At 61.1% G+C, this 22254-nt stretch overlaps 2 protein-coding genes across 8 annotated transcripts in view; one reads left to right on the plus strand and one right to left on the minus strand.

The window, feature by feature from the left end:
• The window catches only part of BOP1 (BOP1 ribosomal biogenesis factor), a 30154-nt gene extending 26960 nt beyond the window's left edge, over positions 1–3194 (plus strand). Inside the window, exons 4-16 of the mRNA XM_050800877.1 lie at positions 97–251; positions 336–453; positions 550–651; positions 729–941; positions 1021–1182; positions 1324–1404; positions 1477–1546; positions 1629–1761; positions 1838–2018; positions 2098–2386; positions 2625–2709; positions 2794–2901; positions 2980–3194. Coding sequence (XP_050656834.1) covers positions 97–251; positions 336–453; positions 550–651; positions 729–941; positions 1021–1182; positions 1324–1404; positions 1477–1546; positions 1629–1761; positions 1838–2018; positions 2098–2386; positions 2625–2709; positions 2794–2901; positions 2980–3133 — 1851 coding nt within the window. The 3' untranslated portion in view covers positions 3134–3194. The remainder of the gene's footprint in view (positions 1–96; positions 252–335; positions 454–549; positions 652–728; positions 942–1020; positions 1183–1323; positions 1405–1476; positions 1547–1628; positions 1762–1837; positions 2019–2097; positions 2387–2624; positions 2710–2793; positions 2902–2979) is intronic.
• A 167-nt stretch (positions 3195–3361) lies between these two features.
• The window catches only part of MROH1 (maestro heat like repeat family member 1), a 120014-nt gene continuing 101121 nt past the window's right edge, over positions 3362–22254 (minus strand). For 3 of the 7 annotated variants that reach the window (XM_050800819.1, XM_050800820.1, XM_050800824.1), the window contains 12 exons: positions 21894–22046; positions 15158–15312; positions 10459–10624; positions 9751–9947; positions 6354–6491; positions 5906–6020; positions 5230–5376; positions 4913–5101; positions 4489–4644; positions 4280–4414; positions 3969–4204; positions 3362–3662 (listed from right to left, as the gene is read on the minus strand). In XM_050800819.1, the coding sequence (XP_050656776.1) occupies positions 3608–3662; positions 3969–4204; positions 4280–4414; positions 4489–4644; positions 4913–5101; positions 5230–5376; positions 5906–6020; positions 6354–6491; positions 9751–9947; positions 10459–10624; positions 15158–15312; positions 21894–22046 (1842 nt within the window). In that variant the 3' untranslated portion in view covers positions 3362–3607. Of the gene's footprint in view, positions 3663–3968; positions 4205–4279; positions 4415–4488; positions 4645–4912; positions 5102–5229; positions 5377–5905; positions 6037–6353; positions 6492–9750; positions 9948–10458; positions 10625–15157; positions 15313–21893; positions 22047–22254 lie in introns of those variants that run through there. The other 4 variants (XM_050800822.1, XM_050800821.1, XM_050800823.1 and 1 more) reach the window with 3 other exon arrangements.

Here is a 22254-nt window from a genome sequence, read left to right on the forward strand (position 1 = left end):
CTCACCCTGCAACCTCCTCACCTGCTCCCCTGGGCGGCCCGAAGAGGGGCTGGGCCTTGTAGGGTCAGATGCTGACATGGTGACCCCCGGCCGCAGGACATCCGGAACACGGTGGGCAACGTGCCCTTGGAGTGGTACGACAACTTCCCCCATGTGGGCTACGACCTGGATGGCAGGCGCATCTACAAGCCCCTGCGGACCCGGGATGAGCTGGACCAGTTCCTGGACAAGATGGACGACCCTGATTACTGGTGAGGGCCGGCGGGCGGGGCCAGCAGCCAGGGGGGGCCCGAGGGATGGGGCAGGGCTGGCAGGGTCTGACTGGCGGTCTCCAGGCGCACTGTGCAGGACCCGATGACAGGGCAGGACCTGAGGCTGACAGATGAGCAGGTGGCCCTGGTGCGGCGGCTGCAGAGTGGCCAGTTTGGGGACATGGGCTTCAACCCCTATGAGGTAGGTGGCAGCAGGTGGCCCTGTTGGGGGGGGGTCCTGGAGGCACGAGCAGGGCCTCAGCCACTCTGGCCCACACGCCCACATCTTTTCCCCCAGCCGGCTGTCGACTTCTTCAGCGGGGACGTCATGATCCACCCGGTGACCAACCGCCCGGCCGACAAGCGCAGCTTCATCCCCTCCCTGGTGGAGAAGGAGAAGGTGGGGCCCCGTGCCCCTGGGGTTTGGCCTGGGCTGCCTGCCCCACGCTGCTTGTCCTGACCCGGCTGTCTGTGCAGGTCTCTCGCATGGTGCACGCCATCAAGATGGGCTGGATCCAGCCTCGCCGGCCCCGAGACCCCACCCCCAGCTTCTATGACCTGTGGGCCCAGGAGGACCCCAACGCCGTGCTGGGGCGCCACAAGATGCACGTGCCTGCACCCAAGCTGGCCCTGCCAGGCCACGCCGAGTCGTACAACCCACCCCCTGAATACCTTCTCAGCGAGGAGGAGGTGGGCCTGCATCCTGGGGGGTTGGGGCCCTGTCCCCATGCTCCCCTGTGACCCTCCCCACCCGTCTCGGTCTCCACAGCGCTTGGTGTGGGAACAGCAGGAGCCGGGTGAGAGGAAGCTGACCTTTTTGCCACGCAAGTTCCCGAGCCTGCGGGCTGTGCCTGCCTACGGACGCTTCATCCAGGAACGCTTCGAGCGCTGCCTTGACCTGTACCTGTGCCCACGGCAGCGCAAGATGAGGGTGTGTGGGGGTGGCACACTGGAGGACGGCACAGGGGGCAAAGCTGACCTGGCGTTCTCCTGCCAAGATGAGGGTGTGTGGGGGCGGCACACTGGGAGGTGGCACAGGGGGCAAGGCTGACCTGGCGTTCTCCTGCTCCAGGTGAATGTAGACCCTGAGGACCTCATCCCCAAGCTGCCTCGGCCGAGGGACCTGCAGCCCTTCCCCACGTGCCAGGCCCTGGTAAGTGGAGACTAGGGGGCTGGGGTTGTACCCTCTGAGTCTGGCTCCTCACCGCCACCTCCTCCTCCTCAGGTCTACAGGGGCCACAGTGACCTTGTCCGGTGCCTCAGTGTCTCTCCTGGGGGCCAGTGGCTGGTTTCAGGTGGGTCCAAGCTGGGGGCAGCCTTGAGCTGTAGGGGCAGGTGGGATGGCCAGGTGCTAAGAGCTGCCTCTTCTGCATCCAGGCTCTGACGACGGTTCCCTGCGGTTCTGGGAGGTGGCCACTGCCCGCTGTGTGAGGACTGTGCCCGTGGGGGGCGTGGTGAAGAGTGTGGCCTGGAACCCCAGCCCCGCTGTCTGCCTGGTGGCTGCGGCCGTGTAAGTGGAGGCCCTGGAGGCTGGGGAGCCAGGGGTGGCACTGTGCTTAGGGGCTCTGTCTGGGCCTGGCTCACAGGGAGGACTCGGTGCTGCTGCTGAACCCAGCTCTGGGGGACCGGCTGGTGGCGGGCAGCACAGATCAGCTGTTGAGCGCCTTCGTCCCGCCTGAGGAGCCCCCCTTGCAGCCAGCCCGCTGGCTGGAGGCCTCAGAGGAGGAGCGCCAAGTGGGCCTGCGGCTGCGGGTGTGCCACAGCAAGGTGCGTGGGGTGCGCTGGGGGTGAGGCTGCAGTGGGAGGGGCCTGGCTCAGCCAATCAGCCAGCCTTGCCCTTCTGCAGCCAGTGACGCAGGTGACCTGGCACGGGCGTGGGGACTACCTGGCCGTGGTGCTGGCCACCCAAGGCCACACCCAGGTGCTGATTCACCAGCTGAGCCGTCGTCGCAGCCAGAGCCCGTTCCGCCGCAGCCACGGACAGGTGCAGCGAGTGGCCTTCCACCCTGCCCGGCCCTTCTTGTTGGTGGCATCCCAGCGCAGCGTCCGCCTCTACCACCTGCTGCGCCAGGAGCTCACCAAGAAGCTGATGCCCAACTGCAAGTGGGTGTCCAGCCTGGCAGTGCACCCTGCAGGTGAGGGGTGGGGGGGGCAGTGCACCCTGCAGGTGAGGGGTGGGGGGGGGCGGTGCACCCTGCAGATGAGGGGTGCAGGTGAGGGGTTGGGGGGGCGGTGCACCCTGTAGATGAGGGGTGCAGGTGAGGGGTTGGGGGGCGGTGCGCCCTGTAGATGAGGGGTGCAGGTGAGTAGTAGGGGAGCGGTGCACCCTGCAGGTGAGAGTGAGAACACCTGCATCACAGCCTTTGGCCCTAGGTGACAACGTCATCTGTGGGAGCTACGACAGCAAGCTGGTGTGGTTTGACCTGGATCTTTCCACCAAGCCATACAGGATGCTGAGGTGAGGAGAGCTGAGGGTGGAGGCGGCCAGCAGAGCCCCTCCCTCGAGCCTGAGCCTGCCTTCAACCTGGTTCCCTTCTCCCAGACACCACAAGAAGGCTCTGCGGGCTGTGGCCTTCCACCCCCGGTACCCACTCTTCGCATCAGGCTCGGACGACGGCAGCGTCATTGTCTGCCATGGCATGGTGTACAAGTGAGTGCTGACCCTGCCTGGCCCCCTCCCCAGGGCAGTAGTGTCTGTCCATGTCCTGAGCCCTCCTCGTCCCCACAGTGACCTTCTGCAGAACCCCCTGCTGGTGCCCGTCAAGGTGCTGAAGGGACACGCACTGACACGAGACCTGGGAGTGCTGGACGTCGTCTTCCACCCCACCCAGCCATGGGTCTTCTCCTCGGGGGCAGACGGGACCATCCGCCTCTTCACCTAGCTGTCCCGCCTACGTGAGGCCGGGGCGGTTGTGCTGAAGTCAATAGAGCCTTACCCTGCGCTGCCTGGTGCTCCCACCTTCTTGAATTGGGGTTGCCAACAAAGCCGCCCCCACCACAGCGCCGAGCCTTCCCCTCACTCAATTTTGCAAAAACAGTGGGGATAACACACCCAGCCCAGGGCACCCTCTGGCCCATCCTCTAAGAGGCCGCGGCACTGCATCCTGTCAGTCACTCGCTGGGGGCAGATGAGTTTATTGGGCACACAGACTCCCACACCCTGTCTGGCCTCACTGAGGGGCTGCGGTTTGGTCCCTGGCAGGGCCTGTTCTGGGGCCAGGCCCCTCCAGCTGTGTGCCCAGGCTGGGGTCCTCGGGAGGCCCTGTCTTGGAGCTCAGGCACAGGTCTGGGTGCGTACTCCTTGCTGGGGGTGCTGGCTGGAGCCTCAGGCGAGCTTCACCAGGCGGCCCAGGGCCTCAGCAGCCCTGGTCCGCACCTCGGGGGCCGGGTCCTTCAGCAGGATCTGGAGCGCTGGGGGCAGAGGGAGGGGCTGCCTGGGGGGCTGTGACCTCGGCATGCCCAAGCCTGCGCGTGGGCCACGCTCTCCTGACAGCCTCTGCTGGGAGGCTCAGGAGCCAACGGAAAGATAGTTTTTCCTTTTTTAGTGTTTTTTAAGCTCTTTTGGAACAGTTAAGAAGTTTCCGTGAATTACTAGAGACGATGAGGTCACCAGTGACAGGGAAAAAATCCTGAAATCCAGGAAAATCACTTAGTCCCTGCGGGTGCCTACAGGGTCAGCAGGGCCCAGCGGAGGGGCCCCGTGGAGGGGGTGCTCACCCGAAATGAGCTGATCCAGGTCCACCTGCGGCTGCTGCCTGGGCTCCGCGTGCAGCACCAGGAACCCTGTGAAGTGGGGGCATCAGGCAGGGCTGCTGGGCGGCCTGGGGGCGGGGCAGGGGGTGCTGCTCACCAGTGAACAGTGGTGCAGCAGCTCGGACGTCCTCCCAGCTGCTCTTGAAGTAGAACAGGCAGGTGGTCAGCAGGCGGCCCAGGAGGTCTGGGAAATGGTGCATCTGGGGAGAGGCCTGGTCAGCGCCGCCTGGCCCCGCCCCATACCTGGCCCCGCCCCACCTGACCCCGCCCCTCACCAGGTGCTTGCAGGTGGTGTTGAGGAACTCCCCGAAGTGCAGGGCCCGTCCCTCCTGCAGGTGTTTCTGGAAAGCGGCTGAGAGGTCTTCACACGCCAGGTTGGGGCCACACATGCGCAGGGCAAACCTGCAGGCCTAAGGGATGCGGCACTGAGGCCGAGTCCAGTTGAGGCCACTCACCCCATTCCACCCACCCCCTGGCTACTCACGCTGGCCACGGCGGCCTGAGGGTCCTGCAGGTGCAGCAGCAGGGGCGCCAGCCCGCCCACCACCTGGTCCAGGAAGACGTCCTCACAGTCTCCATGGCAGACTTGGTTAAGGTGCCCAAAGAGGCGGATGGATGCTGTCCGGAACTCCATCTTCTCCTGGGAAGGACATGCAGCATATGGCTCCTCACAGGCTGTGGGTGTCCTTGCCTGACACAGGCCAGGAAACCCCCTGACGGGTGGGGGCTTGATGGGTGGGGACTGCCAGGCCCAGCAAAGCAGCACCCCTGCAGGTCCGTGCTCTCCACGGTCACCGGGCCGCGGTGGGAGAGACAGGGAGAAGGGTGGGGCTGGGGCTAAAGCTCAGAGCAAGAGGCAGGAAGGGCCGGGGTCCCCTCCCCTCCCTACCCCTCCCTGCCCCGCCTACACTGTCGAAGAAAGGCCGGATGCGGATGGCCACGTGCAGCAGCCCGGAGCGCAGGTCCCAGGCCTCCACCAGGTGCACCAGCCTTGCAAGGCCCAGCATGGCCTCCAGGGCCACCGGGCTGTGAGGGCTGTCCCCGTCGTCCAGCCCGCCAATCATGGCTGTGAGGAGCTGGGGGCCGTGGGCTCGCACCTGAGGACACCCTACACTCAGCCTGGGCCCCAGAGTTATCGTCTGCCACCCCACAAGACAGGGTGACCTCCATGCACAGCCCCCCACCCACGCTGCCTGGGCCCCAGAGGGACTGGTGGCCACCCCACCTTGTCAGGGCAGCCGGAGGCCAAGTTGGCCAGGCCGCGGAGCACCAGCCTTCGCACACTGGTGCATGTGTCCTTCTGGCGAGCCACCAGGCTCTCCAGCAGCGAGTCCAAGAGCATCAGGTCGTTGGCCACATTGCTGTTCAGCAGCTGCAGGCAGAGGTTCTGTGGCTTCCCCCTCCCCGCTGACCCCAGGGCCCAACCCACCAGCCCAGGCCCAGAACACGCCGGTGTGGCAGACAGAGGTGGTGGACCTACTCCCTGGGTCTCAGATCAGTGGCAACCCTCCCTGTTGTGCGGCTGGGGCCTGCTCTGTCGCTCACCCTGCTCTCCTGCACGGCCTTGGGCAAGATGTTGGCATCTTTGGCCACAAGGGCCAAGACGACATTGCCAAGGGCACCTGGGGCCCCAGGGACCAGCCCTGTCCAGCTACAGATGGACCCAGCAGGACTTGGGGATACAGGCTGCAGGAAGCCTGGGTCGTCCTCTCACCAGACACAGGGGGTGTCCCTGGGCGGGACTGAGTTCTGGCATGGGGGAGGAGGTGGCTAGCATCCACGTCCCCTCCTCGCAGGCTGCGGTCGAGGGGGCCTTTTAGGGGTAAGAAAAGGGCATCCCAGGCCTGTCCTGAGCAGAAGCCCCACCCTGGTGCCCAGCAACCCTCCCTGGAACGGCCTACCTCGGCCAGGAAGGCGGTGGTGGTCACCCTCTGGTTCTCATATGCACTGCTGTGTGTGCGAGCCAGCGTCTTCAGCACCAGGGGGAGCCGGGGCCCTGCGTGCTCAGCCATGGCCCTGGGAAAGGGGGCCGCTGAGGGTGCAGGGGCTGTTGATGTGCTGCACCCTACCCAGGCACCTTCCACCCTGCACAGCCCTGGTCCACTCCACCACCAGCTACCAGGTTCTGGGAGTTCTCGGTCTCAGAGATGCCTCCCAACTTGCCTTGCCAGGCCTCTGCACGGGTCCCTCCCCACCCCTGCCCAGAGACCAAATAGGCAGGAGCTCAGGCTGCCACTGGCCTGACACACATGGGGCTCCCACCTGATCCTGGTCACATCCTGGGCCCCAGAGATATTGTGGAGCCCAGCTAGTGCTGGAGCCACAGTGGGCTGGGCCCGCTCAGCTCACCTGGCCAACCTGGTGGCCCCCTCCTCATGCCCCGCCGAGGTCCTGAGCAGCTCCCAGCCTCCCTCTAGGTCCATGCGCTGTGCCACGTCCTCGCTGCCACTGCGGAGCAGCACGGCCCGCAGGGTGTCCACTGCAGAGCTGCAGGATTGCCAGGGTGCTCAGCTGGTGGGGCACACACGCCCACCTCCCTTCCCAATGAGCCCCTGATGTCTGCACCCAACGTGTGCTGCCCACCTGGTGCCTAGCCCTATCCCTGCTAGAGCCACCCTCCAGGAAGCAGGCTCTGGAGGGCCCCCCATTTTCCCCACCCAACGCAAGGATGCAGATGTTGGCTTGGAGGTGAGCTAGTAGCAAGGTCAGCCTGTGGCCACCCGGCCACCAGCCTGAGAGCTGAGCACAGGCAAAGCCCTCTGGCTGCACCTGCCTGCCTTTCTGGACACCCAGATGCTGCTGGGCACCCACACCACAGGCACCCCGTCCCTGGGCCTGTTCCTGCCTGGAACTTTGGGCTCTCACACCTGTACCCCAGGAGACTCCATAGCCCTCTGGGAGGCGGACAGACCCCGATCCACTCCCAGTGTTGGCTGAGGGAGGCTGGCTGGCAAGTGAGCAGGAGGATGGTGCCAAGAGCTGGAGGGGCTGCAGGGGTGCTGAAGAGCAGGTGCCGTGGGGTCAACCTGGCCAACTCTCCGCCTCTCCTGACTCCCCAGAGCCCCACCAGGCAAGCACCTTGCCCTCTGGTCTCCCTGGCAGTGGGAGGCAGGCCTAGGACTCAGGCCAGAAACTGGCGGGGAGAGTCTGATGTTGAAGCTAATGTCAGGCCGGGCACGGTGGCTCAAGCCTGTAATCCCAGCACTTTGGGAGGCCGAGACGGGCGGATCACAAGGTCAGGAGATCGAGACCATCCTGGCTAACACCGTGAAACCCCGTCTCTACTAAAAATACAAAAAACTAGCCGGGCGAGGTGGCGGGCGCCTGTAGTCCCAGCTACTCGGGAGGCTGAGGCAGGAGAATGGCCTAAACCCAGGAGGCGGAGCTTGCAGTGAGCTGAGATCTGGCCACTGCACTCCAGCCCGGGCTACAGAGCAAGACTCCGTCTCAAAAAAAAAAAAAGAAGCTAATGCCAGGTCCAGCTTGAGCCTGGCATCGACCATCAGCTCAGATGAGCCCTTCCCTGCTGAGGCTGCCCCACTCCTGGCTGCCAGTGGGTGGGGCATAGTGTGCAACCCAACAGGCAAGGTCTGGGGCAGAGGATGCCCAGCACCAGCGTCCCCACCCAGCAGGACCCTCCCTTGCAACTTCACAGCCCCCTGCCATGTGCTTTCCGGTGCCCACTGCACCTCACACTTAGACCCTCACTGCCTTTGGACCTCTGCCCCCACAAGGCTTTGTCTTCAGGAGCACCTGGCCCAAAAGCAGACAACCCCTGAGCAGCATGGGCCATGTGGTGACCGCTGGTTGTGACAGTGCCACTGCCCTGGTCACCTCCTGCCAGGTGTCCCAAAGGCCCCCTGGTGTGCCGGGGTGGGCCTAGCAGGGAGCAAGTGGCCACTCCAAACTGGGGGCCAGGCCCTGCTCGCCTGGATGGTGTGAGAGGCCCTCATGCAGGGGGGATCTAGGAGGAGGGTGTGGTGGGCACAGGAGCATGGGACAAGCTTGTTAGAGATCTGGTGATGGGTTCCATGAGGCTTCTGGGCAGTTGGGCACACAGGGCCGGTGATGCCGGCAGGACTGAGGCAGCCTGAGAGCTGGACAGGGGCTGTAGGAGCTGAGAGCCATGGGGGTCTTGGAAGCCCAGGAAGGAGGTGCTGGGGGCCTGCTCCCAGTCTACCACTGTCCCCATGGGTGTGCCTGGGTGGTCTGGTGCTGACCAACAGCAGGGCCAGCCCATCACACGGCCCCTGATGAGTGTCCCCAGGCTTCTCTCTCTCAGGGGTTCCCTCCCCAAGGTAGGACATGCTAGAAGGCAGCTCTGGGTGAGACGGGAGTCCCATGGTTCCAGTGTTAGGCCCTGATCTTTGAGCCCAGGTAGCCGGGGTGCCAAGGGGACTTCCAGCCCTGGGAACAGCACTGACCACAGGCAGAGAGCACACCAGTCACCACGGTTCCTGGGAGATGCCCTTGACACGTACAGGCTGGACCAGCCACAGTCGGAGGGAGGACGCACAGGGCCACAGTTCAGCTGGGCCTCATGGTCTGAGCCAGGGCCCAGCTTGAGTGCAGCTCTGCCTCCAGCTCCACACCCTGCTCCAGGCCTTGAGGCTTGCAAGGCGCCATCTGGACCAGGGGCTGCACTCCAGGCTGCAAATGGCGCAGGCGCAGCAATTCACAACCAACTTTGACAAATCTAACGGGAAGCATGTGTTTGGCTCAGAAATGTGTTAGTGATTTAGATGAGGGTGCCTCCCTTGCTTGTGTGCCCAGGACATTTAAGAATGTGGCACCCACAAGGGTCTGACCCACTGGAGGACAGCCTGTAGGCCAGGCTCTGCAGTCGTCCCATGGAGGGGTACCTGGGGGTGGGTGTGGGGCCTGCAGAGGCACTGACTCGCAGCAGGCCAGGCCCAGGGGCTGGTGACTGCCCCATCCCATTGACATTTTCCACTCAGTTTGCTAGGGGCAGAGCAGCCCTGGCAGCTGGCCCCACTGGGGTTTACGAGCTGGCCTGTGGTGGAGCAGCCTGTGGTGCTGGGGCAGGGGGAGGGGGGTGAAGTGAGGCTGTCCCCCTGGTGTGTCCTGGCCAAGGTGCACACCCAAACCTGGGCACCTGGGTGGGACGGAACCAGAGCCCTCCTGGGCAGGCAGGGCATGGCGGCCCAGCATTCACATGGGCTGGTGGTCCTGGGGTCAGGCCACACAGCCACGCCTGCCCAGGGTGTCAGCTTCCTCTGTGCTATGGCCCCAGGCAGGTGTGTAGGACCTGAAATGCTGTCATGTCGGGCACCTTGGCAGCTCTCACGCGTGGGGCTGTGAGCACATGCCAGAGGCCCCTCTGCTGGGGCAGTTTCAGGGACAAAGCTGGTCCTGCCATGGTTGGCCCCAGCCTATACCCCAAAGACTCCCCACAACTCCACTCCCAAGAGATGGCACCACCCTGATCCTGCCTGAGCTGCCACGCGAAGCCCCCATCACCTGCCTGTGTTCAGCACCGCTGCGCAGACTGCCCGCAAAGGCGAGGAGGGAGGCCTTCACAGCCAGTGTGAGAAGGGTGGCCATGGATGTCACCACTGACGGCTCAGCCCTGCACCTGGGTGAGGCGCCAGTTCCCTGGGAGCAGAGTCACTCCCACGCTCCCCATGGTTCAGATCTGCCACCCGCCCCCACCATGCACATGCGTGCACACACATGCCTGTGCTTGCAAATTAGTACTGGGGGTGGGAAGTGGGGACCCAGATACCTGCAGGGTTCCAGGTTCCTGGCGGCTAGGGCTGGACTGGCACCCCTCCTTTCCTGGGCCTGCAGGTTCCGGGGCAGCTGGACACCCACGGTGCAGCTGACACGCAGCAGAAGTGCCACGAACAGCTGGGGGTAGAGCTCTAGCACCGCGGGCCCCGCTGCAGGCGTGGACAGGACCTCGAATAGCGCACAGGTAGCCTGGGGGAGATGTCACCACAGGGCCATGCCTCCCTCCAGGCCACACGAGATCTGAGCCCGCACCCTGTGTGCTCCCGTGCATCCCATGGGCGGAGCCCCAGGGAGCTGCAACACAGGAAGGGCGAGGCACACCGCTGCATGGCTTGGCCCTCAGGGGTAGAGGCAGGACACGGACAGAAGGGCAGCCAGCCTTCACAGGACAGACCTCAGGCCATCTGTTCTCAGCTCCTCAGAAGGGAGGAGGAGGGAATTCTCACAGCTGCTTTACTGCTTAAAACATTGCCAAGCTGGGTTTATTTTTTTTCCGCAGGATAAAACATGAAGTGGTCTCCCCTGGGGGCCCACACCTGTGAGGCCTTTACGAGCCTGAGCTCAGAGCTCCCGGCCTGGTGCTGCCGCCAGGTGCCCGTGGGGTGGCGTCCAGGCCACCTCATTGAGAGGCCTCCCCCTGGGCACCCAGGCAAGCGGGGCAGGGACAGAGTGTCAGCGTGGCTCCGAGAGCCCGACTCACCGAGAGAGGCAGCAGCGTGGCCACACGGTCTGGGGTGCGGCCCAGCAGGAAGGCCCGGCTCTCCTTGAATGGGACGTCCCTACTCATCTTCTCCAGCAGTAGTCCCAGGACCTGAGCAGCCAGGCGAGGCTCCACCGCCAGCGCCCGCCACAGCATGGAGGTGTGGCTGAAGCAGGGCAGGAAGAGAGTCACCTTGAGGCCATGGCTGGTCACAGTGCTGCCGGCACCGGGGCTGGGCATCCCTGCCCACTGCCGCCTGGGTGCCATGGACCCTGGCTCCACGACGCTCAGACATGGCCACCAGGCTCAGCTACAGCCAGCTGGGAAATGGCCTCTTGGCCTCAGACCTGAGCTCACCCCTTCCTCTGACTCCAGGGGTCTGTAAACAGCTGGCAACAAAGGACACAGAGAAAAGTCTGGGCCTGTACACATAGGGCCCAGGGCAGTGGTGTGGGAGGTCCCTGGGGAGCTGCTGGGAGGGAGAACAAATCTTCCCTGGAGGAAGCAGCATCTGGCCCAGGCCTCAGAATGGCACAAGGTCAAAGAGCGCAGCTCCCAAGGAGACCTGCCAAGAACACCCGGACACCGCTGCAGACACATGGTGAGGCAGCTATGCTCGGCGTTTGCAGAAATAAACAACAAACTTTAAATATGATGGGAACTGGAAATTCTAAACAGATACAGCAAATTTAAAAGAAAACCAAACAGCCCTTTTAGAAATGAAACACTAATGTACTCAGTGGACATATTTGGTGCCAGTCTAGATACAGTAGAAGAGAGAGACAGTAAATAGGAAAATAAGGAAATTACTCAGTGAATAGGAAGGTAAAAACATTTCAGATAAATTATTACAGAGAAAGAATAACATGGGAAGGCAGAGGACAGAAGAAGAGACGCAGAAGATGGAATGAGGGCTAACATACATTTGATGGATGTCCCCGAGGCAGAGGAAACAGAATGGCTGACAAGGAGGAGGCTGGGTTTTTCAGAACGGATGAAATATACTGACCTACAGACAGGGAGCCTCGAAGCCGCCTGGCAGAACAAATGAAAAGCAACCCCCACCTGCAAACTGCAGATGAGCCACAAGCAGGAAGTGGCCTCCTCGACAGACGCAATGCTCGGAGACTTCACCTGGCTCCCAAGAGTAAGGACAGAAGCCAGAAACAGTGATGCGCTGTCACACACCTGAGCAAACGCACTGAACTAGGACACTGAGCCACAGAAAGAACAGTCACAAGGAATGGCCAAATAAAGACATTCTCAAGTAAACAAAGGCAGGCAGTGTGTCCCTGATCCTCGTGAAGGGAATTCCAGGAGACGTCCTTCAGGCAGAAGGCAAGCAGCAGAGGGCTGGGCATGAGCGTGGGGAGCAAATGACCTGGCAGGAACGTGGACAAACGCACAGGAGGGCAGGCACACGGCATGCGCCAGCAAGGACGTGGCGGCCATCGCTGAGACGCCAGGAGGCCACAGACTCAGCCGCGGTGGGCCCCCATGAGGCTGTATATGACAGTCAAGCCAACCTGTGCCCAGGGCAGGGCTGGCAAGCTTCTGACCAGGACAGTGGCTCAGGCATTGGGGGCCAGGTGGCCTCTGGCAGCTCATCAAGCTTGCCGCTGTAGTGCGAGAGCAGCCACAGACAGCGTGGAAGTGGATGAGGCGGCTGCTTCCAGAAGCTTTAACTCATGGACACTGGAATCAGAATTTCCTATCATTTTCATGTGTCATGAAATATTCTTTTGGTCTTTTTCTGACCATTTATGGATGCAGAACACATCCTTAGCTCAGGGGGTGGCAGGGTAGAGACGGCCACAGTAACTCCACTCCTTTTTTTTTTGAGACAGAGTCTTGCTCTGTCACCCAGGCTGGAGTGCAATGGCGCGATTTCAGCTCACTGAAACCTTCACCTCCCGGGTTCAAGCAATTCTCCTGCCTTGGCCTCCCAAGTAGCTGGGACTATAGACAGCCTGCTGCCCAGGCTGGAGTGCAATGGCCCAATCATGGTTCACCGCAACCTCCGCCTCCTGGGTTCAAGCGATTCTTCTGCCTCAGCCTCCCGAGTAGCTGTGATTACAGGCAGGCACCATCACGCCCAGCTAATTTTATTTTTAGTAGAGACGGAGTTTTACCATGTTGGTCAGGCTGGTCGCAAACTCCCAACCTCAGGTGGTCCGCCTCTCAAAGTGTTGGGATTACAGGCGTGAGCCACCGCGCCCGGCCAATTTTTTTTTTTTGAGACGGAGTCTCGCTCTGTCGCCCAGGCTGGAGTGCAGTGGCCGGATCTCAGCTCACTGCAAGCTCCGCCTCCCAGGTTTACGCCGTTCTCCTGCCTCAGCCTCCCGAGTAGCTGGGACTACAGGTGCCCGCCACCTCGCCCAGCTAGTTTTTTTGTATTTTTTTTTTAGTAGAGACGGGGTTTCACCGTGTTAGCCGGGATTGTCTCTCGATCTCCTGGCCTCGTGATCCGCCCGTCTCGGCCTCCCAAAGTGCTGGGATTACAGGCGTGAGCCACCGCGCCCGGCCAATTTTTTTTTTTTGAGACGGAGTCTCGCTCTGTCGCCCAGGCTGGAGTGCAGTGGTGCAATCTCAGCTCACTGCAAGCTCCGCCTCCCGGGTTCACACCATTCTCCTGCCTCAGCCTCTGGAGTAGCTGGGATTACAGGCACACACTACCTTGCCTGGCTAATTTTTTGTATTTTTAGTAGAGACGGGGTTTCACCATGTTGGCCAGGATGGTTTGATCTCCTGACCTTGTGATCCGCCCACCTGGGCCTCCCAAAGTGCTAGGATTACAGGCGTGAGCCACTGCACCTGGCCATGCCCGGCCAATTTTTATATTTTTAGGAGAGACAGGGTTTCACCATGTTGGCCAGGCTGGTAGCAAACTCCTGACCTCAGGTGATCCTCCTGCCTCAGCCTCCCACATTGCTGGGATTACAGGTGTGAGCCACAGTACCCAGCCTCAATTCCACTCTTATACGCACACCTGAAAGAGAAATGCATGCCCTGCCCACCAACAGACACTCCCTGGAACATTCAAAGCATCGCCATCCCCAGCAGCCCCAAACCAAAAACAACCTGAGTGTCCATCACCTAGAAACAGATACACGGTGCAGCCCACACGGCACCCAACACTGCCCGGCAAGGAGAAAAGATGAGCAACAGCACCGCCGTGCTAAGCAGAGGCTGGGACAACCCAGCACACAGCACAATTGCCAAAACCTCTAGTGGCGGCGGTCAGGTGGCCCTGACCCTCTAGGGGACTGAGGGGCACACAGGGGCCTGCTGGGGACCAGACATCTCCTTTGCCTCGACCTGGAAAGTCCCGCAGGGCCCAGTGGCTCCGTGCTTGCCCTTTGTGTGAGCCACGCCTCCATGGAAAATTAAAACTGATTGATGAGCCAGGCGGTAACCACGGAGGAAAGACAAGTCAATGCTGACTGTGCCCAAGAGCAACGGTCATGATGACTCGGGCGCCCAGCAGCCCAGCCAGACCCAGACCTCAGCCTTGCCGGACTTCAGACTCAGCCATGCCGGACTTCAGTAAGGACACATGCAGCCACCTTTAGGGCAAACGCTAAAAGAAATGGAACAGACTGCAGGATTGCAAACTGAGTGGAGAAAGTGAGGTAAGAGGGACACTGTGAATCTGAAAAAGGACAAGAAAGAAGATTTTTAAAAAACAAAATGCGTAATAAAGAGGCAAAAGATTTGACAGTGGATTTAAACTCACTCTATCAGTAACAAAATGCAGCTATTTACCATACAAAAGGTTTAAACACACAGAAAGGTCAACAGTACCAGGAAAGAGCAGGGCCACCAGACAAGTGTACCTCTGAGCAGAAGTGCCTGCGGGTCCCCCCCTGCCAGGAGGAAGTGGACATTGCAGCTTGGATGTACTTAATGGGAGGGCCTCAGAGCACATGAAAAAAAGCAAAGCTGACAGGCTGAAGGGCCAGGTGCAAGGAAACCTGCGTCCCCACAGTAGCCTCGTGCCCCCACCTGCCAGGGTAAGGGTCACTCTGCCTTGCCCAGCAGAGTCTCCAGGCGGTCACAGGCAGCCAGGTACCCCTGGGCCAGCCTCTGTCCACGACTAAGATGGCAAAGACAGAAAGGGCCAGCAGACCCATGCTCTGGAGGCCTCAGCGAGGACAGGGGACCCCAGTGGGCTGGGGGGTGGTAGACACACCCTGCCCTTTGCTGGCAGCTGGGAGGTGTGTTTGGGAAGACATAGTGATGTATGGCACAGACAGGCTTGTCCTTGGGCTCCTGAGGGGCTCAGATCAGGCATTTTCTGGGGGTCTGCTCACAGGCAGTAGTGGACGCCCTGCAGAGGACAAGGCTTGGGGCAGCTGGAACCAAGACGCAGGGCGAGGGGCAGCCTCCAGTGTCTGCTGGAGCCCGGGGCCTTAGAGGAGGGCGGAAACAGCGGCTTCCCTGTGGCGGTGCTGTGCAAGGCCCACCGGGGCCAGTGAGGATCCCGAGACGCCTAGAGGAGCGGTCCCCATGGGTACCTGAGAGACTGGGGCCTGTCTCCATGGCACTTTCTGTCCCACGTGGCCTAGAGCCATGGGAACTCATGCAGAAAGCTGGGCTACAGAGCCGAGGTGCAGAAAGCCAGGGTGCGGAGGCGGGTGGAGGGCTTGGGGAGCAGCATTCCAGAGGAACCCCTAAGCCTGGAGTCTGGACTAGGTACCTGTCCAAGGGCAGGGGGCTGCCCAGGAGGCTGGACACCACGGCCGCACAGTGCTGGGTGGCCAGGAGGTACATGCTGTGCTGGGCAGCCGGCAGGACGTGCTCTCCCTGGGCCTCCTGAAGCTTGGAGCGCAGCACGCTCACGATCTCAGGCACCTGTAGATGAGCAGGACATGGCGGTCAGGCCACGCGTGGGGGACAGCCATGGGCACACCTATGCCAACCCAAGGGGGTGGGGCCATGAGGGAGGCCCCATGAGACGCAGAGCTCTGTACTGCTGGTGCCAGCCTGAGGCAGGACCCGGATCCCCCGTGGCCACGGACAGCCCAGAAGCCAAGGAACTGGAGCCATGACCTGGATTCCTCTTGCAAAGTGGCTAGTGCCCTGGGAGGCAGAGGAAGTGCCGAGGACACACGTGGCCCAGAGGCTGGTGTGGAGCTGGGCAGGCAGCCAACAGAGCCAGCGGCCCCATGCCCTCACAGCATGCCTGCTGGGTCCAATTCTCAGGCTCCCCTGGCAGGCCCACCAGAGGCACGACCCACACAGCTGCCAACTGCACCCATGCAGAAGTTGGGCTGGGAACCTGGGCGGACAGGGAGGAGGAGACAGATTCCCAGACCGAGGCTGGAGCTGGGCCTGCCATGGAAGGTTGGGACTTGGGGGGCTGTGAGTTTGCCACTGTCCTGCTGCTCCAGAAAGCAGGTGAACGGAACATGGGCAGGAGGACGCTGGCCCTGGGACCCCCAGGCCCACCACAAGTCCAGCAGCAGCATAGCATGTGAGCCTCACTCTGGGGGACAGCCATGTCATGAGGGGGCTCCCTGCCCATGGTGAGTATTGGCCTGGGAGTCTCCTCTCCAGCCTCAGCCATGGTGACCCCTACTGCCAAATGCCTGCTTCACAGCTAGAAAATACCACGATCTGGGGTGAAAACAAACAAAGCAATGGGCCATGAGGTCAGGCTTGCCTCGCCCTGGAGGATGGCTGACACACTGTGGGCTCCACCCACCCCAGCGTTCCCGGGCCACGGCTAGGGTCCTCCTTCCTGGCTGTGGCTGAGGGACCCGCCTGGGTAGCTGGAAAGGAGAAGGGGCTGGTACAAAGCACAACAGCAGGTGGAGCTGGAGGAGATTCTGACGGCAGAAACTTCCGGGCCGGGCCAGGCCCACACCACTCACGTGGTGAGGCCACAGCACGGTGTGGGGAGACACGGCTGGTGAGGGGTGCAGGAGCCATGCCCAGGGGAAGCTGCACAGGCACAGGCTGGTCCTTCCTGGTCACTGTCGCTCTCAAAGGAGCTGCAGACCTCCTGACGTCGCTTTCATTCCAAGACCTGTGCGGAGCTGAGCGCCCAGCCCCTGCAGGAGCAGCGCGTTCTGATGACCTGTGTTTCTTTGCCTTTTTCTTCACCTGTCCTAGCCCAGGCGCTTCCCTGACAAGACGGCTGCAGGGGCTGCAGACGCTGCCTGCTGCCCGCCCATTGGTTTCCTCTGCACTCCTGGCTTTTGGCAAGTTTTGACAGTGAGGAGGTGCTGAACTCCAAGCAAATATTTTTCCACACCAGGTCTTGCTCCTCAGCCCTCCAGGGAGTGACTCTCACAGACAGGCTTGCTTCAAAGCCAAGACCAGCCTGACACCCCGTGATGCCATCTGAGCCGCTGGGCCGCGCCACCTACACTGGCAGCTGACACAGCCTCTCCATTCTCCTGAGCGCTGTGAGGGGCAGTGACCCCCCTGCTGACGCACAGCCTGGGTGACACCAGCGGGTGCCCAGAGCGACCACTTCCACCACTTTAGCAGTTATGGGTCCACTGGACCCGCCCACCTCCTTCCCATCCATGCTGGCATTTTTTCAGAAATCTGTTGCTTTGGTGACAGCTCTCCAGGTGTTTTGGAACACAGCTGTTCGTGGACATATACTCTGCTAACCAAACGTATTTTTCCTCTTTCACTTCACTTTTTGCTTTTATGGATGTCGGCTCTTTTCCTGTGACTTGTCTCACAAGAGGTTTGTCTTGCTGTCTCAGTGGGTTTACTTATCTTCTCTAATATTTCTTTACTTTTGCATATTTATTTCTTCAACAACTTGAACCATTGGTGCACATGTACACTTGAATCTATGCTTTTTTTGAACTTTAGGAACAGCCCGGGTGCGCTGGGTTGTGGTGGAGGGCTTGCAGGGTGGAGGCAATTTCCACAGTCACCTCTTAGCTGAGAATCCCCGAGTGTGGACCCTCACACCCAGTCCTGAGCAGGCTCCTGCTTCCGCGGACTGCTGGGCAAAATCCATGTGGTCCCAGGACGCGGGGCAGCATTCCAGCTGCCCGCTGTGTGAGGCTCAGCTGCGCCCTACACCTTCCAGGTTATTCTGCCGGTCTCTGGATTGTGGCTCCTCCCTCAATGGTGAGCCCCTGTGCAGGGTCCTCTCCCTTCCTGTCATGCTTGGCCTGGGTCACTGAGACATAATTCAGAGCTCCAGAGCCCACCTACTCACTGTTAAGTGCACAGTTCCAGGATTCCAGTGCACTCAGGATGTACAACCATCACCCCCAAAAGAAACCTGTCACAGCCTGGGCAACATGGCAAAACCCTGTCTCTAAGAAAAATACAAAAAATTAGCTGGGCGTGGTGGTGCACACCAGTAGTCCCAGCTGCTCTGGAGGCTGAGGCTGGAGGATCACCTGAGCCCAGGAGGTCGAGCCTGCAGTAAGCCATGATCACATCACAGCACTTCAGCCTGGGCAACAGAGTAAGACCGTCTCTCTCTCTCTCACACACACACACACCCCCCATCTCCATCAGCAGTCACTAATTTGCTCCCCAGCCCTATTCCGCTGTCTGTCGCGACGGATTTGCCTGTTCTGGACACTTCATGAAAATGGGCTCATGTGATTGTGGCTTTTAATGTCTGCTTTTGTTGTTGTTGCTTATTTGTTTTTGAGATGGAGTCTTCCTCTGTCCCTCAGGCTGGAGTCCAATGGCACAATCTCAGCTCACAGTAACCTCCGCCTCCTGGGTTCAAGTGATTCTCCAGCCTCAGCCTCCTGAGTAGCTGGGATTACAGGCTCCCAACACCATGTCCAGCTAATTTTTGCATTTTTAGTAGAGATGGGGTTTCACCGTGTTGGTCAGGCTGGTCTTGAACACCCGACCTCGTGATCCGCCCGCCTTGGCCTCCCAAAGTGCTGGGATTACAGGCGTGAACCACCTCGCCTGGGCAGTGTCTGCTGCTTTCACTGAGCACGATGTTTTCAACGTGCATCTGCCTCACAGCCTGTGTCAGGGCTTCATGCCCCTTTATGACCCAATAATATTCTGTCGTACGGATGGACCACATTTCCTCTACCCATTTGCAAAGTGATGGGCCCCTGGGATGCTTCCCAGATGGCATGAGCGGTGCTGCTGGCTGTGGGTCGCTGCGTGCTTCATGCTGTGTTCTTAGGAAGATACCTGGGTGGGACAGCTGAGTCACTTGGCAACTGAGTTTGACCTTCCTGAGGTGGCAGCGCCACTTCCACCCCCACCTGTTTGTTTCATGCGGAATTTCCTCCTCTCCTGTCCCCTCCTTGGCCCCCCGCACACCGCCTCAACCCTGGGAAGGCTGCCTCCTCCGTCGGACACGCCCGGCCTCAGGAGAGCCTGCTGTTCTCTGTCATGCTCTCTGCGCTCTCTACTTCATGGTCATCTCACACTGGGGGAGGTCGCATGTCACCCCCTAGGGCCACAGGTTCTGATTCAACGTCAGAGGAACTCAAAGCCCAACAGTATCAGCCTGCCTCAAAGAGGTCCCCCCACCAGGATCTCAGGGCGGGGAAGAACGCAGAGGTTCGCCATGATGGCTGGGTACATGACACTGGCGGCAGGTGTGCCTGCTGGGCTGTGCTGTAGGCCTGCTCAAAGCCTTAGCCAGAGGTCAGCAATGCCCCTGCCCAGCTGGGCTGTGGCAAGTGATGTGTATGCAAACCTGGGCTGGGAAAAAAATAGCTGGACAGCTCCGCTTTGCAAAAAGCAGCCCTCTCAGAGCCCAGCCTCAGTGTGATCCAGCCACTCTACTTCTTGATATGTCCCCAAATGAACTGAAAGTAGGGACTTGATGAGAAATTACACACCCACATTCAGGAGAATCTGCCCAAGTGTCCATGTACAGACACACTGAAAAGCACAACATGGCACATCCCACACTGAGGCCAACCCCAGCACCCAGGCCGCCACTGCCAGCCCTGTCCATCCCACGCTGGGGCCGACCCCAGCACCCTGGCCGCCACCACCAGCCTGGTCCTTCTCTCACCATCTGCACAGGTGGCCAGGGTACCTCACTACCCTCAGATCTGACCTGGGGCCCCACTGCCTGCACAATAAAACCCAAGCCTTCAAATGGCCAGCACTGAGCCGCCACCCTCTGGCCCCTTGTTCCTCCCAGGGCCCGATGCCAGCATCTCTACCCTCAACCTCTTCCTCCTGCCACGCAGTAGCACTGGACTTGCCCTTCCAGAAACCACACCGTGTGCAGTCCTTGGCACGAGCCCTCCACCAACACTTTCCTTTTCTCCACTGCTGCATTCCTGTTCATGCCTCTCCAAGGAGCTCTGTGCAGTATATGTAAAGCCAATGGAGAAACTGTATCCAGGACACAGAAAGCACCCCTACCAGCTGGGCGTGGTGGCTCATGCCTATGATCCCAGCACTTTGGGAGGCTGAGGTGGGTGGATCACCTGAGGTCAGGAGTTCAAAAGCAGCCTGGCCAACATGGTGAAACTCCGTCTCAACTAAAAATACAAAAATTAGCTGGGCGTAGTGGCACACGCCTGTAATCCCAGCTACCCCAGAGGCTGCGGCAGACTTGCTTGAATCCGGGAGGGGGCAGAGGTTGCAATGAGCCGAGATCGTGCCACTGCACTCCAGCCTGAGTGACAGAACAACACTTCGTCTAGGGGTTGCGGGGGCGGGGAAGCACTCCTACTAATCAAGAAGAAAAGCGCAGGCAAAAGACTGGTACCCTGTCAAAGCAACACAGCCGAGTACCCAGTAAACATATAAACACGTGTTCACCTTCACCCATCACTGAGAAACACACATGAAACTCTAGCATGAAGCCGCTGCAAACTCATTTGAAGAGTGGGAAACACAGCAATGGGCAAGACAGTGGCACCCAGAGCCAGCCGGCCTCCTGCGGGAGGGAGAGGGCCCCACCCAGGGACAGTGGCTGGCAGCCCTGGGATACACACCAGGGCCTGGCCTTCAAGCCTTGTTGCTATTGTGGGCCTATCCCCCGCTGCAGTGTGTCCTCAGCTCCAAAGGACCTGGACCCTGTGACAGCCCCAACTGGGAACTGCCCAGGTGTTCACGGAGACAGATGAACAAACGTGACACATCCGCAGCTCAGTGCAGGAAAGGGGCACGTGTAGTGACAACAGGGACAACCTCACATACATGTTCACGCCAAAGGACCACAGGACGGGCACCGGCTTCCACGCATACAACGCGCACACCAAGCCACAGTGGTCTGCGCTGTGGGGCAGTGGTGGTGGCCCAAAGGGTGACAACTGGAGCTTGAGGGGAGGACGTAGGAGTGGGTAGGATGCTCCACTTGTGGGTGCCCCTGCAGCTTTCTGACACCCCACACTCCGATGCTTCACTTTAATACAGAGCTTGAGAATTCCGTCGTGCAGAGACTGGGTCCCCGGCCATGGGCCTCTCGAGGACTCATGAGCACCCACTCCAGCTGGCCCATGGGAGCCCTCTGGACCCAAAAGGATCTGAGAACAGGGATGTGCATTTCTGCTCTCGCGTCACAGGCATCTGTGCGGAACGACTGCCTCTGCACGTTTGGCAACAACTGCACGGAGACTGCACAGTGAGAAGCGGCGGTGGGGCTGGGACGGCCCCAGACACGGGAGCAAAGGGAATGAGAGGTCGGGCAGCACGAGAGCGTCCCGCGTAGTGCCAGACCCTGGAATCCACGGCTGGGCAGCCTCTGCGGACCCGGGGCGCCCCGCGTCCATGTCCACGCCAGCAATGTGAGCAGGGGGCCCAACCAGGGCTCGGGGAACCATTAGTGCTTTCACCCGCCTTTCCATTTCCTTTTCCCCCCTTATTCTCTCAGCACTTGTTTTTGCCAGATTCTAACCCCCGTCTTCAGACATAAGAGAAAGATTTGTCCACAGTAGTCCTGTAGGGAGAGGCGGCAGAGCAGTGAGGGTCACACCTGAGGAGGGCCGGGCAGGGTGGTCCAGGCCAGGGCAGGGCCAGCCTCACTGTTTTCACCCGTGGTGCCACCTCTCCAAGAGCCCGCCGCCCCGCCCTTGCCTTGCCGCCCCACCCCACCGCACCCCCTCCCGCCTTCTCCTGGAGCCGCCGCCCCGCCCCCTCCCACCTTCCCCTGGAGCCGCCGCCCCGCCCCCTCCCACCTTCCCCTGGAGCCGCCGCCCCGCCCCCTCCCGCCTTCCCCTGGAGCCACCGCCCCGCTGCCCCGCCCTCTCCCGCCTTCTCCCGCAGCCGCCGCCCCGCCCTCTCCCACCTTCTCCCGCAGCTGCCGCCCCGCCCTCTCCCGGAGCTGCCACCCCGCCCTCTCCCGCCCTCTCCCGGAGCCACCGCCCCGCCTCCCCGCCCCCTCCCGCCCCCTCCCGCCTTCTCCTGGAGCCGCCACCCCGCCCCCTCCCACCTTCTCCTGGAGCCACCGCCCCGCTGCCCCGCCCTCTCCCACCTTCTCCCGCAGCCACCGCCCCGCCCCCTCCCACCTTCTCCTGGAGCACGCCGCCCCGCTCCTGCAGCAGGCAGTTGATCATGACGGTAGCTGCTCGGGAGCAGTTCTTTTCGGGGTCTCCCAGGGCCTCAAACATGGTTAGCAAGAGGCTGATGAGCTGGTCAGGTGGGAGGCGCTTGGCAATAATCTAGGAGGAAAGCGATGCCAGAGGTTAAGGAGGGAAGGGGGGGCACCCCCAACGCCACTTCTCCGAGGCATCGAGTCTCAGGGGCTCGCGTTAGGGTGGGAGGTCACGCCCGTCTCGCAGCCCCGCCCCAGCCGCCCCGCCCTGTGACTTCAGTGAGCTCGCTGCGTGGGGGTGGGGTCTCCTTCTCCAGAGCCTGTCAGGGCCTGCT

The sequence above is a fragment of the Macaca thibetana genome, chromosome 8 (genome assembly GCF_024542745.1).
Source record: "Macaca thibetana thibetana isolate TM-01 chromosome 8, ASM2454274v1, whole genome shotgun sequence".
Lineage (NCBI taxonomy): Eukaryota > Metazoa > Chordata > Mammalia > Primates > Cercopithecidae > Macaca > Macaca thibetana.